The sequence below is a fragment of the Thermobia domestica genome, chromosome 15 (assembly GCF_964235325.1).
Source record: "Thermobia domestica chromosome 15, izTheDome1.hap1.1, whole genome shotgun sequence".
Classification (NCBI taxonomy): domain Eukaryota; kingdom Metazoa; phylum Arthropoda; class Insecta; order Zygentoma; family Lepismatidae; genus Thermobia; species Thermobia domestica.
This window is the reverse complement of record NC_137468.1, coordinates 44,877,443-44,893,630: the sequence shown is the minus strand read 5'-3', so window position 1 is coordinate 44,893,630 and position 16,188 is coordinate 44,877,443. Positions and strand designations below refer to the sequence as shown.

The 16,188-nt window shown below is 35.7% G+C and overlaps 1 protein-coding gene across 1 annotated transcript in view; it reads right to left on the bottom strand.

Annotated features, from left to right (window-relative positions):
* The window catches only part of LOC145671015 (uncharacterized), a 691,049-nt gene that overhangs the window by 130,655 nt on the left and 544,206 nt on the right, over window positions 1–16,188 (bottom strand). Inside the window, exon 4 of the mRNA XM_081739659.1 lies at window positions 10,363–10,483. Coding sequence (XP_081595785.1) covers window positions 10,363–10,483 — 121 coding nt within the window. The remainder of the gene's footprint in view (window positions 1–10,362; window positions 10,484–16,188) is intronic.

The following is a 16,188-nucleotide window of genomic DNA, read 5'->3' as shown; positions in this document are numbered from 1 at the left end:
TAGATATAACAGACGAAAATAACATCTTATTATAATCATGAATGTACAGGATTTAAATAAAAATATGAACGATAAACGGAATCATAATGACACTTACAATAAAGCATAACACAAAATTAATTGAATATATTACAACAATTAGCTTATGTTACATATCCAACAAATTCATTTATTTCATATTAAATATTATAAAGTAGAATACAACATGACATGTTATATATATCTCTAATGTTCTTTGTTTCCCACTTTGAGAATTAGTGCCATCTGTTATAGTCCATTTATGTTAACTTTAGTTGCAATTTCAGAAGGAACTAACGTTTTAACTAATTGCACCCATTTACTCTTAGTATACTTTGAAAAACGTGCCAAAATGCAGTACAGAAGTTACGGTTTGATCAAAAGAAGTTATTATCATGATCATAAATGTACAAATTGTTTTATCTGTTGATTCATTGAATTATCTTCATAGAATTCAAATGAAGTGCAAATAACAAACGAAAGCATAAGGGTATTTACATTGAAGCATAACAAAAATCAATTGAATATATTCTTTCGGACGCCACAACATTAGCTTAAGTTACATGACCAACGAATTCATTCAAGTTGCATTGGAAGTCATAAACCGGAATACAGTCTTGTGCGTTATTTACCTCTACAGTTCTTAGGTTCTTATTTTGAGAATTTTTGCCATCTATGGAATTTCTACGAAATCCATTTCGAGCGAAATTAGATCTAATGAGTACATGTTTCTTAAGTGTACGGTTACTATTACTGTTGCTACCAAGATTAGGTTCGATTACGCATAGGGCCGTGCTGGGATACTAAGGAGGGCGGTGGACAAGTCTACTAAAAAGGCGCCCCATACAAACGGGAATATATATATATATATATATATATATATATATATATATATATATATATATATATATATATATATATATATATATATATATATATATATAGAGAGAGAGAGAGAGACTTTGAAAGAAATTGTGGGTGCCATTTTATATCAAAATCACCACCAAATTTGTTTTAGTATTAACGTAAATAGCTAATCTCGAATCGAAATCCTCTTTACTAGAGAAAAACTTTTTAGTTCCTGTAATAACATTTATATCAAATAAAAAGAAGCTAAATGTATCAACAACTTAATATAGCACGCCAATGGACGCAGGAGGTTCATTGCCGCGTTTACAAAAGCTCTCCATTGATTTCTGTGGAGCTCTTATCCAACTGAACCCAGTTTCTACTTTATATTCCAATCTCTGCGAGAACCATTTTAATATTGTCCTCCCATCTGCGCCTCGGTCTGCCTAACGGTCATTTTCCTATTTGGATTTCCAATTACAACTTCGAAAGCGTTTCTAATTTCTTCCATTCTGTCTACATAACCTGACCATTTGAGCCTCCTAGACTTGATGACCCTAGTTTGGTAAACGGTATAAAATTATGCAGTTCCTCCTTATGAAGTTTCCCCCTTTCCCCATTCCCGTTCCTTTTGGAGTTCGAATATTGGTTTAAGAATCTTGTTTTCAAATACTTTCAGCATGCGATTTTCCCTCAGAGTCAGTGACCATGTTTCGCAAGCACAACAGGCATGATTATCGTTTTATATTTTGAGCTACAAATTCCTGAACAGAATTAGCGACAACAAAAGATTTTTAACTGAATAATAGCACGAAATCCCTGCTTTCAATTGACATCAATGTGTTTAGTAATTATGGTTTTGGTCTGTTAATAATGATCCTAGATATTTGAAAGTATCCACTTTGTCGAAAGAAAATATTATTTGGTATTTTAACGCATCCATAAAATGCACTATTACGATCCCGACAAATTTCCATTTATTTAGCTTTCTCTGCATTTACTTTTAAGCCTATATTCCTGCAAGCGTTAATTAAGATTTCTGCATTCCTTTCTATTATTCTCTCATTCCCTATTAAATTTACATCACCAGCATACGCCATAACCTGGCAAATACAATTCAGCTCTAGGACCTGGCTGCTGTCTTTCATTTTCCTTATAGTGTTCTCTAGAACAAAGTTAAATAATAATGACGACAACGCATCTCATTGTTTCAGGTCATTCTCAACGTGAAACCTCGTGAACAAGAATTTCTCTACTCGAACCTTACTTTGGGATTCATTTAAACACATCTTAATTAATCCACCTTTTTCGGTATTGCAAATTATGTAAGTATATTGTACAATGTTTCCCTTCTACCAGAGTCTAAAGTCAATAATTGATGTGCCAAGATGTTGTATTCTCTCATTTCTTTTCAAGTATTAGTCGAATAGTAAATATCTGGTCAATAGTTGATTGATTTTACCTAAACCCGTTCTGATAATCTCCAATAATTTTATCTGCGTATGGAGTCAATCTTGCTAATACAATATTTAAGAGGATTTATTGGATGTTGACAGAAAAGAAATGCCTCGATAATTATTACATCTGTTTTGTTGCTTTTCTTCTGAACTGGAACAATGATTGATTCTCTTCACTCTTCTGGTAATTTCCTCCTTGTTCCAGATAAGAAGAATGGGTTTGTGTATCTTGCTATACAATTTTTCCCCTCTAGCTAAAATTAAGTCAACCAGAATTTCGTCTACATACGGAGATATATGTTTAATTTTTTTAATAGCGATTTCTGTTTCTATCTAATTAGGTTCTGGAATATACGGTTATGCTGCATGCATTTCTCTTTCTCCACGCGCATGAGTTTTTGCTATGTGTTAAGCAAATCGTCAAAGAAATATGTCCATTTATTTAAGATGCTATCTGTATCAGTGAGAACTGTTCCTTTAGGTTATTTAATATATAAGCACGAAGTTGATAGCCTTTCTTAAGTTCGTAGATGCATTTATACACTCGAATGTTTTTATTGATGCATCCGAATGTTTTTGTTTTTACTATTATCTTCAAGTTAATTAATTTTAACTTTCAAAAGTCGCGTTTCTTTGTTCTAAAAGTTTTAGAAGTTTTCTGCCAGATGACAATGAAATTTTATGTAGTTTTTCGTTCGGATTTTGTAGCCAAAGCAGTTTCTTCTGTTTTCTCTTCTCTGCTACTTTAGTACATTCCTGGTTGAACCATGGTTTGTTCTTACGTATTTCTGCGTGCCCGAATATTTCTTTTGCTGAAATTTTAATGTTATCTCTAATTTCAACCAAGTATCTTGAATACTAGTGCATTCCAAACTTTCTAAAACCGAAATCTATTCGACAGTTCAATCTGGCTCCCCTCTCACGTGACTCTCCTCTATTTAAAAAAATAATACACCGCTCCGTTTTCAGATATTGAATATTTCCTTTATTCAACGATAGTCTCTCTCTTACTATCACAATTAACTCCTCTGAACGACCGAACATCAGTTGTGCGAGACTGTTCTTTTCTATCTTCTAAAAGATGATCAGTTTGAATATGTGTTTTTCCATCTGATGAAGTACAAGTATATTTATGAATTTTGCGATGTTGGAATTTTGTAATCTTCACGATAAGGTTTCTGGATATTGCACAGTTCACGAGTGTAACGCCGTTGTCACAACCTTACTTATGCAAACATTTATTCCCTATAATCGGTTTGAAAATACCCTCTCGTCCTACCTTCGTATTGAAACCGCCTAACAGAATTTTCATATGGTATTGCAGATCAAATACCCGTTCTATTCTTTCGTAAAAACTGTATTTCTTAAATCGCCATCCTTATTTTCTGTTGGGGCATGTGCATTTAAAACAATAATATTACACCACCGACCCTTAAGAGAAGTAAAAGAAAATCTATCGTTAACAAATTCAACCTATGTAACTGCTGATATTACGTATTCGTTTGTGAACGAAAAGCCCTGTTTCTAGTTGGTAATTTTTAATTTTGTTCCCCGTAAAAGAACGTAAAATTTCCCAACTTGACTCCTCCATTTCTTCTCTCATCTAACTTCCTGATATCCCAGTTGGTCCAACCTCTATTTCTAAACTCATTTTTTTACAAATTTTAACGAGTCTGTCCTATAGAGACTTCTTATATTCCATTTTCAAAATCTCATGTCGATTTTACTTTGCTGAGTTCGTGCCAAGTTATCAGTTCTGATCCGAGGATTCTGCGAACTTATCTGAACAATCCTTTTTTTACAGGATGAGGTTGTTAGCCTCACACAAAATTCTCAAGCTGGATTATCACCCCTTGTCTGTCCGCGACTGCTTACTCAGTACATTCGCAGCTAACCTCTATATCCCAGAGGCCTTCTCCTCGATCCACAGCCTGAGGACGCGCCGTGCCGTGGTGACAGGAAGACATTTTACGGAAATTAATACAGCTATATTTCAGAAATACAACAGGTACTGATTATCCGAACACTGCTTTAAAACACACAATAACAGTCAATATGCTCGGACATATGGATGCATATTAAGACTGTGAAAGCTTCGATGCCGTAAAAGTCGTAAATTAGAGACTACATAAAATCGTAAATTAGTGTAGTATTACATAAATGCATCGTACGTTTCACTATCCGAACTATTCTTGATGTATCACATTGTTTCGTTTTATAGATATATAATTTTATAATATTTTTGTAAGTGATTATACTCTTTACCTGTTCTATGCCAATAGCAACTGTATGAATTCATAATACAAAACTGAAATACAGAGGAATAAAATTTAAAAAATAATGTGATATTTCGCAGGGCATCTTATGTAAAGGGCGCCTTGTATTCTTCACAGGTTCTGTACTACCAGTCAGTATTTGAATTTATTATACAAAGCTGGTATACAGGATAACCAAAACCACTTATCTATAATGTGATGTTTCGTAGGGCGCCTTATGTAGAGGGCGCACTGTACCTTCACGGGTTTTACGCCAATAGTAACTGAGTGTATTTGTTGTACAGAACTGTGCTATACAGAAGAGTAAATAAAATCGTTCATCTTTGATGTGGTATCGGAAGGGCGCCTAATGTAAAGGGCCCACTGCACCTTTCACGGGTTCTTTACCAATAAAACTGTAAGAATTTATTACTAAAAGCTTGTACCTTTATTTATACTGTGGTATTTCAGAGGGCGCACTCTGAAATATCTGAGGTTTTAATAACTGAGAGCATAGATAATGAAATGATTGCATTAATTACGGTAGCTACTTTCATTTCTATTCCTGTGTACGAAGAAAAACCCAGGTTTACTGAGCTATCAGGAGAACATTCATGAGAATGGTTTCTTCCCACATAGCACACGGACGTCTACGGTACGTCCGAGACTAATCCGCAATGGACAACGGAACATCCTGGGATCATCCAAATTTCCTCCCGGGACATCCACAGAACCTCTGCGGGATATCCAGATGTCCGCTAATATCCCGGAAAACGGGATATTCAACGGAACGTCAAAGATATGTCCACTTGTAAATCGTGGGATAATGTGTTCCTAGGTATGTCCGGTGTGGGATTTCCCTGGTATCTCCTGTCCCATCCGCATAGGCGTGCGCAACATGGGTGCCATGGGTGCCTTGGCACCCCCATTAGACAAACTTTTTTGTGTAGAATTATTACAAACTGAGAAGAGATTGCGTGTAAATTACTTCCCGTCTGCATGTGTGCCGTGCGTCGCCGACGCAGCGTCGGGTGTAATGATGCTATCTTTTCTTAGGGGTAAGGGGCGGGGAGGATGACATTCCATATGGTGGTACTTTAGATCTGGCACCCACATTCCCAATGTCCTGCGCACGCTAGTGCCCATCCGGGACGTTCCGTGAACATCCTACGTTGAAATCCTTTAGGACGTCCCATGCAGGACGTCCATGGAATGTCCACTACCCCAATAATCCCAATAGTGGAATTACCCCAATAATCCCGGAACTATATGGGATAATTGGAATCAAAATGGAACGTCCTAGGTACGTCGTATAGTATGTGGGTTCACTTTCCAATGCCACGATGTTTATGGTTTGTCTCGCACTGGGTAAATAAAGCTTATTATACCAGGAGTTAACAGAAAATTCACTAGAGAGCACGGTATAATGTTTAAAATGTTCACCTCTAAAATATTCAATTCTCGTTTGTATAATACAAAAATTAAGTTTCTTTTCTTGGATTTCATAAAAAGAATAATTAAGAACTGAATAAATAAGTTTATCTTGCCTATTCTTAAGTTTCATTACTTCTATATTTATAGATATTTCACTTGTAATTTTTTATAGATCAAAGTTTATAATTAATACTAAGTTCTCTTCTAAAGAAATGAGAAAGATCACACACCATGGATCGATAGAAATTTATACGGGTAAATTGGGATTTGACAAGCTGTTTTTACTCTAATTGTAACATATTTTGTTTTGTAGTTCAATCGTTCTGAGTAAACGACGTATTGAAATGATTTCACACGAATATCTTCTGGATCTGTGTCTGAATAAATATATTGGACGCCCAGGAAGAGAAGGGTATTTATGAGGGACCCAATCACTGAATTATACCGTACATGTGTTCGGTGTGGGAGACTCTGGCTCGACTCCCGACCAGTGTTTCTTCCAGACGTTTTTTTGGGGGGCACTGCCTCCCCCGGATCTCTGAGAGTGCCTCCCGGGAGGAGACCAAAATAATACGTCTATAATATAATAATAAATAGAATAGTACTAGCAGTGCCCCCTCGGAAAGTCTGCCCCTCCCCGGAGCATTGTTTCTGAAAGAAACACTGTTCCTGACGGGAGTTCATATGATTCGGATGACTCTTAAAGCTGTAGGTCCGCGTCTCATGTAGCTTCTGGGCTGAACGGAACGCTAGAATAATCTTCGACAAACCAACATACTATATACAGGGCCACATTCAGGATTTTCTCACGGGAGGGTGCACTAATAACTACCACTACATTTGATTTTTTAAACGCCTTTAGGCATCTGTCTTGTGAATGAGGTGGATAGTTTTCCTTCAGCCTTCAGAAAATCGACTTAAACTATTGCTTTTGGAAAACTCCGCTTTCTTTTAAGCCCCAAGCGGAAAGATGACGGCAGAAAGTTTCGGAAAATGTTGCTATTTTCAGTGCTAGCTTCTCAGTTTAGATAGTGTATATTTTCAATGAGGAAGTGTGCACGTGCACCAGGGTACCCTCTAAATCCGACCCTTATTTATATATATTGTGTCGGGATGGAAATATGTCAATAAGACATTTGAATAACTCGAGAACAAATGTCCGGTTTTGTTTTTCGGAAAGAGGAAGGAATAGAATTTTATATCCAGCACCAAAAATAATCAACTTACTTCAGTACACCTCTATGTGTGCCACTTTTGTTGCCCCACAAACATCAAGGCGGTACTCAACTTCCCTTCAGGTGTTGCGTAACATTTAAGGTGCCACGGGTACACAAGCATCGATATTTCTTTGTTGTAGATCATCCAACTCTTGAACTTGGGTCTGGTACACAAAAGTCTTCATGCACTCCCAACAACAACAACAAGTCCAGGGGACCAAGTCGGGGACGATTACAGGGACTATGAAATGGGACCTCGCCTTCCCATCCAATTGTTCTGGAAATGATTATCCAGTAATTCTCTCAAGCAACGGGCATAATGGGGAGAAGTCCCGTGTTGTTGAAACACATGTCCCTGTAATATGCGAGATACAGCATAATTTTCTAACATTGTCATTTGCGTTAGTCTTATAATTATAGCCTTTTCAAAGAAGAATGGGCCTATGACAGAATTTTCAGTCAACGCACACCACACGTGTAATTTTAGGCAATTGCGTTCATGTTTCACCAACTGATGTAAATTTTGTTCACCCTATTTCCTGCAGTTATGCCTATGCATCTTACGTGACGTATGGAAGGTAGCTTCGTTAGAAAAAGCTACCCTTTCAAGGAAATTATTATCCTTCTCAATGTGTAATAGCATTTCAACTGTGAATTCATATCTGTAAGACTTGTCATTAAACTGGTTTTTGAACAAGCTGTAGTTTGTAGACTCTTTTATGCACGATATCAATATCGCCAGACGCCAGACTGTGATAGGTAGAAATATATCTTGAGTTTACTATAAACTTTGAAAAATATATAAATACATAAGCAATAGCTTCAATTATTTTTGTCAATAAGTAATAGCTTCAATATAGCGCCAGCCAATTATTACGGCTCTATCCTGGATGCACTGGAGGAACCTGAGCATTTTCCTTGAATTTTCAATAAAGTGAAAATACGTTAACATATTTGGGTGCTCCTAGGATACCCTCAGGTGCAGATACCTCCGCGAAACAAAAAATACAAACAAAACTTATATTTGTCTTGAGATACTTTTCGAAAAATTGCAGGTATATATTAGGATTGAAGTTTTAAAAAATCGAACCAAAAATATAGTTCAAAACCAATAAAAAAATTAAAAATATCCTTAGTTTCTGCTGTAATTATCAATCTTAATTATGGTAGATTCGTACGTCATCGTCTTCAGAGTGAGTTAGGATTTCTCATTATTGGTTTCCGTTTTCGTTAGTATTGTCTAAGTATTAGTTCTTGTTTAAGTCTGAGTATGTTCATATGAGTAAATGTATTCTGTAAAACAACCTTTACACTACTAAAGCCGGGCTTAACATTTTAACGCCGTTTTAGAAGGGGTGGCCATTACTGGTAAATTAAATTGTGAATGTGATCAATAATGGCCAGGTGTTACTATTACTGGTACTTTGGCCTATTTCTTAGACAACCAGTCTTTGGCAAGAGCCTGGAGCGGATCCAGGTTAGGCGGGAAGGGGGATCGTCCCCAGAATAGGATATTTTTTATTTTATTATTATTATTCTACTTTTACTTACTATTATAGTATATTATTATTATTTGTAATCATCAGTATCAATATCTAAATAAGTAATTCTACAGAAGAGCTACTTCTTTTCTAAAAATTTTTTTTTGCAATACACTCTTAACTTGATTTGACTTCAAAGGACCGCCCTCCTCCCCCAAACATTCAGCCTGGATCCGCCCCTGCCAAGAGCTAGTAACTCGCTAAGAAATTACCCTTCTCGTAGTAGAATATAGGCTATATGCGTTTTACTTTTGATATTGAAGCCAGTTACCATGGCATTATTTTACTATGAAATATCGCGAATTATGTTAGTGTTCCTTTCAACGTTGATAATCACTAACATAAGTTAATTTTGTTTCTTTTTAAAGTCATTATATTCTTAATGTTTATTTACAATTTATTATTGCTGTTTTGTGACCAAGCGAATAGCCGGTAATTAACTTCTTCGTAGGAACACAAGAAAACAATTTTAAATTACCTGGGAGACAATACGAACGGGGCACTGGGGGAAGTAAAACGAGGCACACCTACAGTGACCGGTACCAAAGTTGTGTGATGTGCCTCTCTCTCTCAACGCTTTTATATTTAGAGATTTAGAGAGTCGCTGGTCAAAAAAAAAAAAAAAAAAAAAAAAGTTCACCATTTGTAAGTTTATAAGAGGAGTGGATCATAATCGTACGTATGATCATCAGTAATAATAGGTGACATTTTGTAACCGTTCAGTAACTTAAAGAGAACTGAAATGTGAAAATACTTTAGTTAACGATCATCCTAGCTACAAAAACTTTCGCGCATTTTAATGAATAAATCCTTGTATTACACTAAAATCTCAAGAAAATCTTAGACATGATGCTTTCTTTAAAAACATTTCCGAAGGCAAGATAGTAGGGAAAAAGACGAAAGAACGACCGAGAACATTGTACCTTAAAAATATGATCAATGAGATTGGATGTACTTCCTACAAGGTGATGAAAAGGACTGCTGAAAATACGAAGTTTTGGCAGCAAAGACAAGAATTAGCGTTTGAAAGAAGAAGAAGAACAAGAAGAAGGTGTATAACACGATGAATTTTTTGTTAGTATACTATAATAATCTCATTTGCTACTGTTATTGAACTTTCTCCAGTCAGAGGTAAGTGTTTATCACAGGCAAAAAAAAAAAAAAAAAAAAAAAAAAAAAAAAAAAAAAAAACGGTGGTCATTACTGGTACATTTCGATTTTTCACGTGTTCATTTCTGGTCCAGCCGCAGATCTCTCATCAACATCTAGTTTCTAAATAGTCCACAGCTAATTTCGCTCAAGAATCCCGTAAATGAAGGCACGAACTATCAAACAAGTGAACTTTAATGATGCTAAAAGTACCAAAAAAAATCTTTAATGTCCAATACTGATACTCTTACCTTATTCTTTACTGTCCTTCAGTATGTGAATTACCGACTTCTCGAGGGAAAAAATTATCAACAATAGATAAATATATAATAATATTTTGATGTACGTATATTGATGTTCAGAAAATAAGGGGCGAAATCTATAATGAAGTAAGATATATACATATATATATATATGGACAATAAATGATGATAATACATACCTCATCGGATATCATGTGACTCCCGGCTACAGTTTTCACGGCAGTGGGGTCTGAACTCTCATCCCTCTGAAGAACGCCTTGGTAACCCCTGTTCCTATCTCGAACTTTTTTCCATACATATCTGAAAGAGAAATTTAGTTCGATTAGTTTGTAATTATTTTCAATTGAATTTCGTATCATAATATTGACAAATTCGTACAAAATATTAAGTCAAATTCTTTCTTCTTCTTTTACGTCTAATAAGGTGTAAAATATTAATTAAGGCATAGATATAAATTGCCAAACGGCCTAGTGGCACTACAATACCACTTCTCGCGAAATTAGCCAAGTCAAGCAGTGTCCAATCTCGGCAGGGGAAAGATGATGGGTGACCATTCGTACACCCCAGCTGGCATTAGCAGTACGGCTATTTGAAAGAAAGAATTAGAGAACGTCAGTCTAGCTAGAGAGTCAAGATTAACGACGTGTATTTCTCGAGATATACCACCTTCCCGATCTTTTTGTGACACCCTTTATATATATATAGGGGAAGGCGGGGCGGAACGGTGTACTTAACATAAACGGCTATGTAAGGGTAAATAAAGCGAGTACTTAAAATAAAGTTAATATCTTGTTTGAAGTTTGAGGTACAAAAAGCACCAGTAGTTGATTAATTTGTGTCCAAACCTAAGGACGAGCACGTGTTTATCGAAAGTAATGTTTTTTCCGCATGCACGTGAATAGATGGGGCACAATAAGGTACACTGAATTATGGTTTGCAGTGCTTACAAACGTGTACTATAGATACTTGCTATATATCATATGAAAGCTTATTTTATTGTGATTCTAACGAGGTATAATTTGTACTAATTGACCAATTAGTGTGCATGCTATATTATTTTAAACCTATGTCTGCGACTTCCATCGTAAATATTGGATGTTGAGCCATTTTTCAAGATGGCGGCTTGAGCACAACTTTTATTTTTGGGGACTTTATATATTTTGAGTCCTAAAGATATATAGCAACGTTTCCCAACCAGTGTGCCGCGAGGAATCGAAACAAAATTATTAATTTTATAGAAATCAAACGTAGGGGAAAAAGCATATTTGTATTTCACATTACTATGAACCTCTACTATGAATCTACAATTTTAGGTTTCATACCGTGTTACTGTTCCGTGCATTTCTAATGTTATTGCTTCTTTATTGTTGCAGACTATTTCGCAACTTGAAAATTTAAAATATCATTCAATCCTCTCGACAAATAACCTACAATTGTGTTTTAAAAGTAAAAGAGATTTGTTTGTTCGTTCGTTATTTAGTGATCTTCCTTCTTAGTAAAAGGTTGGTTACAGTTTTTAAAAAGGAAAGCGTATTTTTAAGAACTTGAGTCCAATATTTCATTGCATTTGCTTTCTATTTTTAAATTAGAATGAAAAATAAGCATAATGATTTACCTCGGGGACAAATCAGTGTTCGAGGAGATCAATAATCACAGAAAAAATACCACTGTGCTTTGTATTTACAGATAATATCTATAATTTTGCCGCGAGAATCCAAGTAACACCCGTAGTGTGCCGCTAGTTGAAAAAGGTTAGGAAACGCTGATATATAGAATGCTCATACAAAGTCCCTTGCTTGTATGAATTTTTTTCTAAAACTTCATTTTTGAACCTATAATGACTGGACTATATGTGTAAAAATAATTTACTTCAAATCAGCACAAAGAAAGTAAAATTTATGATGTATACTCGTATAACCGAGTATAACTAAACACAACATTATCTTACTAATACGAGGTCAATGATTTGGGAATAAAAAAAACAAACATAACAGACATTATAAAAGATCGATGAATCACATTTGGTAGGTTGTTAATATTTTGCCACCACACAAATGCTATCATGCAAACAGCAAGAAAGAACAATATGCTTTATCTATCTATTTATTTATTATTTTAGAACGATAGAATATGTATTTATACCAATTACTTGTAAGAACTAACCTAGAATCTGGTTCTGCAATATGAAACAGTATATCTAGAACTTTGACTAACAGATTGGCAGTATTCTTGGCACGGATGCGATGGTAGCGCCACAAAGGAATTTTAGCTCCAGTGTCATTTAGGACTAGTCCCATTTTGGACTTGTGCCGCGAAATGATTTTTAGGTCTTGTGCCGTCTAAGACTAGTGTCGCGTCCCGTACTTAGCGTGAAAGTAGGAGAGGTGCCCCTTTCCATCCCGCTACCCCGTTCTGTCTCGCCTTCCCCTATACATACGTTAAAAAATCTTTTATAAGTCATCGATATTCAACTCATAAGAATAATCACTGTTGGTGAGAATTGACCTATTATTCAATTAATTCTGATGTTTAAGGAAGAAGTAATTGAATGAATATGAATAGATGCAAATTTTCATAGGGTCTTTCGGATATTTAGTCTAGAAACATAACGGCCCTATGGAAATGTGATGTTTCATCAGATAATACATTTACACTTCAGGCTTCCGCCATTTTAAAATTGCTATGATTTTGTTCTGCAAACGATTTTTTTTGCGCACAAACCAGCACAAACAAAGATATATCGATTAAGACGATTCATTTGTACAAATGCTGACTTTTTTCGCATTGCAATCTAGTGAACAAAAAGTGAACCTCCTTATTAAAAACCTGTATTTTAATGCACTTCCCTTCCCTGTCCAAAAGAATCTGTTGTTTCGGAAGCGGCGAAATTGTTTTTTTCCTTTATGCGTGCGGGAGGGCGATAGCAGGTAGCAAGCAAGACGTCCCAGAAAGTTGCACATGGTTCAACTCCTTGCAAGATGAAAAACAATATTGTATGCCCCTTTCAAGACTATGTTTACATGGTGAAATGTGGTAGGGGGTTTGAAGATTTTTTTTTTTTTTTTTTATGACAGCTACAAGATTCATGTAACGTGACAATGCGGTCTTATACATATTTCGGGTACATCATTCACCACAGCCATTTGTTTTGATAATTCGCAAAACTCTGGAAAAAAGGATTATCTCGTCAATATTATGGAGTTTGTTTGAGAAAAGACTGAGACTTCTATTTGCCTTTTTCCAGCTTATATCGTTGTGAAATGGTAATGAATAGTGTCGTAACGTTGGCCGCTGCAGGGTTTGGACCATATTTTCGTTTGTTTCTTCTTATACTCTGTGCTTTAAAAAAAATTCTAATCCCAATAAATGTTCAGACAAAAGACAGACATGTCTTGAAAATTCTGCATTTGTATTACTGGAAATAGATTCATCTGGGTGTTTTCAGAACTGACAAAAAGTTAATGTCATTGAGAAGGGCTCGATTGGCAAGTGGAGCTTCATGATCTATTACTTCACCTGTCGCCATCTAGATATCATATTGAAAGCTATGAAGCTATTAGTTCAGCGACTGCTTTAAATTACATTGTAGTATTGACACCTATAATGTAGTATACAGGAATGTAATGCGGAGTATACCCATTGCCCACCTAACATTTTTATAGTGCAGCCAGTGGCGTATTTAGGGGGGACTTCCGAGCTTAAGCCCCCCAAAATCTTATTTAGTATAGTAAAGTATATGAAATTTCTTGCAGAATTTTCACCCCAAAAGTTAGCAAAGCCCCCCGAAACAAAATCGTAAATACGCCACTGAGTGCAGCATATATTTACCTTAAATTTACGAATGAATGAGTATATATGAAGGTGGGTCCGGCATAGTCCTACGCTATATTTTTGAAAACGGCCCAGCGTATACTTCCTAAAATTCTAGCATTAGATCATTCGTAATATTACACGAACAAAAAATGCTTAAAACGAAGCGACCTGTAAATACTGAACAACAGGGCTGAAATTTAGCAGATAACTAGGTTACAACTAGAGGAACAAAATAAGCCATGTGGAGGAATATTTTGAACAAGTTGGTTTTTTGCATTTGATTTTGGACCATCCTATATGAATACAGTACTGACGGTTCATTAGATAACAATAACAATAAAAATAGTCATCCCTGCTGATCTAGTGCCTAGCGGGCGCGCGCACCTTTGGTAGGCCTACACTTGGTCTCGAGTTCAATTGCCAGTGGAAGAATATTAACAAGAAAAAAAAATCAAACCATTATGGTGATTCAGATTCCGTCTTACGCTGTAGGCTCACGTTTCTTATAGTCTTGGTATTGAGAAGGCAAGCTAAACTTCAACAAACATATAAAAATAGAATTTATTAAATTTGTGCAATAACGGTGATGAGTCACAAAGTGACAATAAAGAAATGTGTATATTAAATGCGTGTAACAAGAAACTCACTAGATGATAATGATAGAAGTTACGTATTAAACATATGCAGTAATAATGCTTTAATACTTTTGGAAGGGCGTGAAGTATAAATTAAATGCACGCAAATTCGATCTCTCAGATGTTTCTGTTTACCTGGGACAATCTTAGATTTTCATAATGTCTTTCCTAGAGAATTATTCGATACTATAAGTAATTATCCAGTTTCCCTCTACAAGAGGTCAGCCTGAGAACCTTCTCATATTCATTCGTCAAACCTTTTCTTCTATCAGTGGCCATAGAGACGGCATAACCGTCTGCGGCCCGCCCATCCCCGGATGGGAATGAAAGACTTTGAAAAAAAAAACTTCTATAATATAGTCATTCGTCCTATATTTATTCTTCTATGAGTCATTGATACTCAAGTGATAAAAATAATAGACTTGGGCGCCCGAAGAAAATTTTCTAGGGGAACATCTCGCTGGTTGCTATATTAAATTTGGTACTTTTTATATGCATTAAGAAAATTTTAAGAAATTTGTTTTAGTGAGACAAGGGGCTTCGTCCCCTCACGTGCCCTTCGGGAGCCCATAACTCGCTGTCACTCACTGTTGGTGAGTATTGATCAATTATTTAATTAATTCTGAAATTTCAGGAAGAAGCAACTGAATAAATGTGAATATATTGCAAAATTTAATAGCGTGTTTCGATGGAAGCCCTATGTAAATGTGATGTTTGATCAGATAATACATTTATACTTCAGATTTCCAGGCTTCCGTCATTTTAAAATTGTTATATTTTTGTAATTATAGATCTACAAACGAAATTTATCGCGCCAAAGACCATCACAAAAATCAGGTTATATTCCAAAGTTGGTCGTCCATTTCTAGCAAAACTGAAAATTTACCGAGAAGAAATGGATAACTCGATTGTTTGTGTGCTTAATAATATGTAAAGAGAGTGGAAGTAGTGTTTGTTCTTTTTGTAAGTGATTATAAACATGGAACTATTTGGCAAGTGGAGGGAATTATTTAGCGAAAGGTTACCGAATGGTTGGATTGTGGGAAGATAAATAGCATTGAACACGGCGGTAGGTGTATAGAGACTCCTCAGTTGGTATCTACGCAGAGTCAAGAAATTACACTATATTAATTTTAACCAAATGAGTTCAAACTGCTCTAAACCTAAGCTAACTAACTCTACCCTACTCTATTTATGCACACCTTACTCTACTCTATTCTACCCTTTTAAAGTGGTCACTCTTATCGATGTGCAGCTGGAGTGTATATTGTAAATTTTACCCTAGATTTCTTTCCATTTATTTTATTTTTTTCTTTTTGGTTCCCATATGAGGAACAAAACCTTAAGTAGGAAGTGAACCCAAAGAACTTAACTTGTGAAGTGAATATGTGATAAATTAGGCCTAAGTTTAGTTGTTATTTTCAGTTTATTGTTTACCTAACATCCAGAAAGTGAAATAAGTGCAGAATGGGAGAGGGGTTCCCCATACCCGCATCTCGCGAAGTAACGGACAGAAACAGGAAATCAGTAAACTTAAAGTAAAAACTGACGATTTTT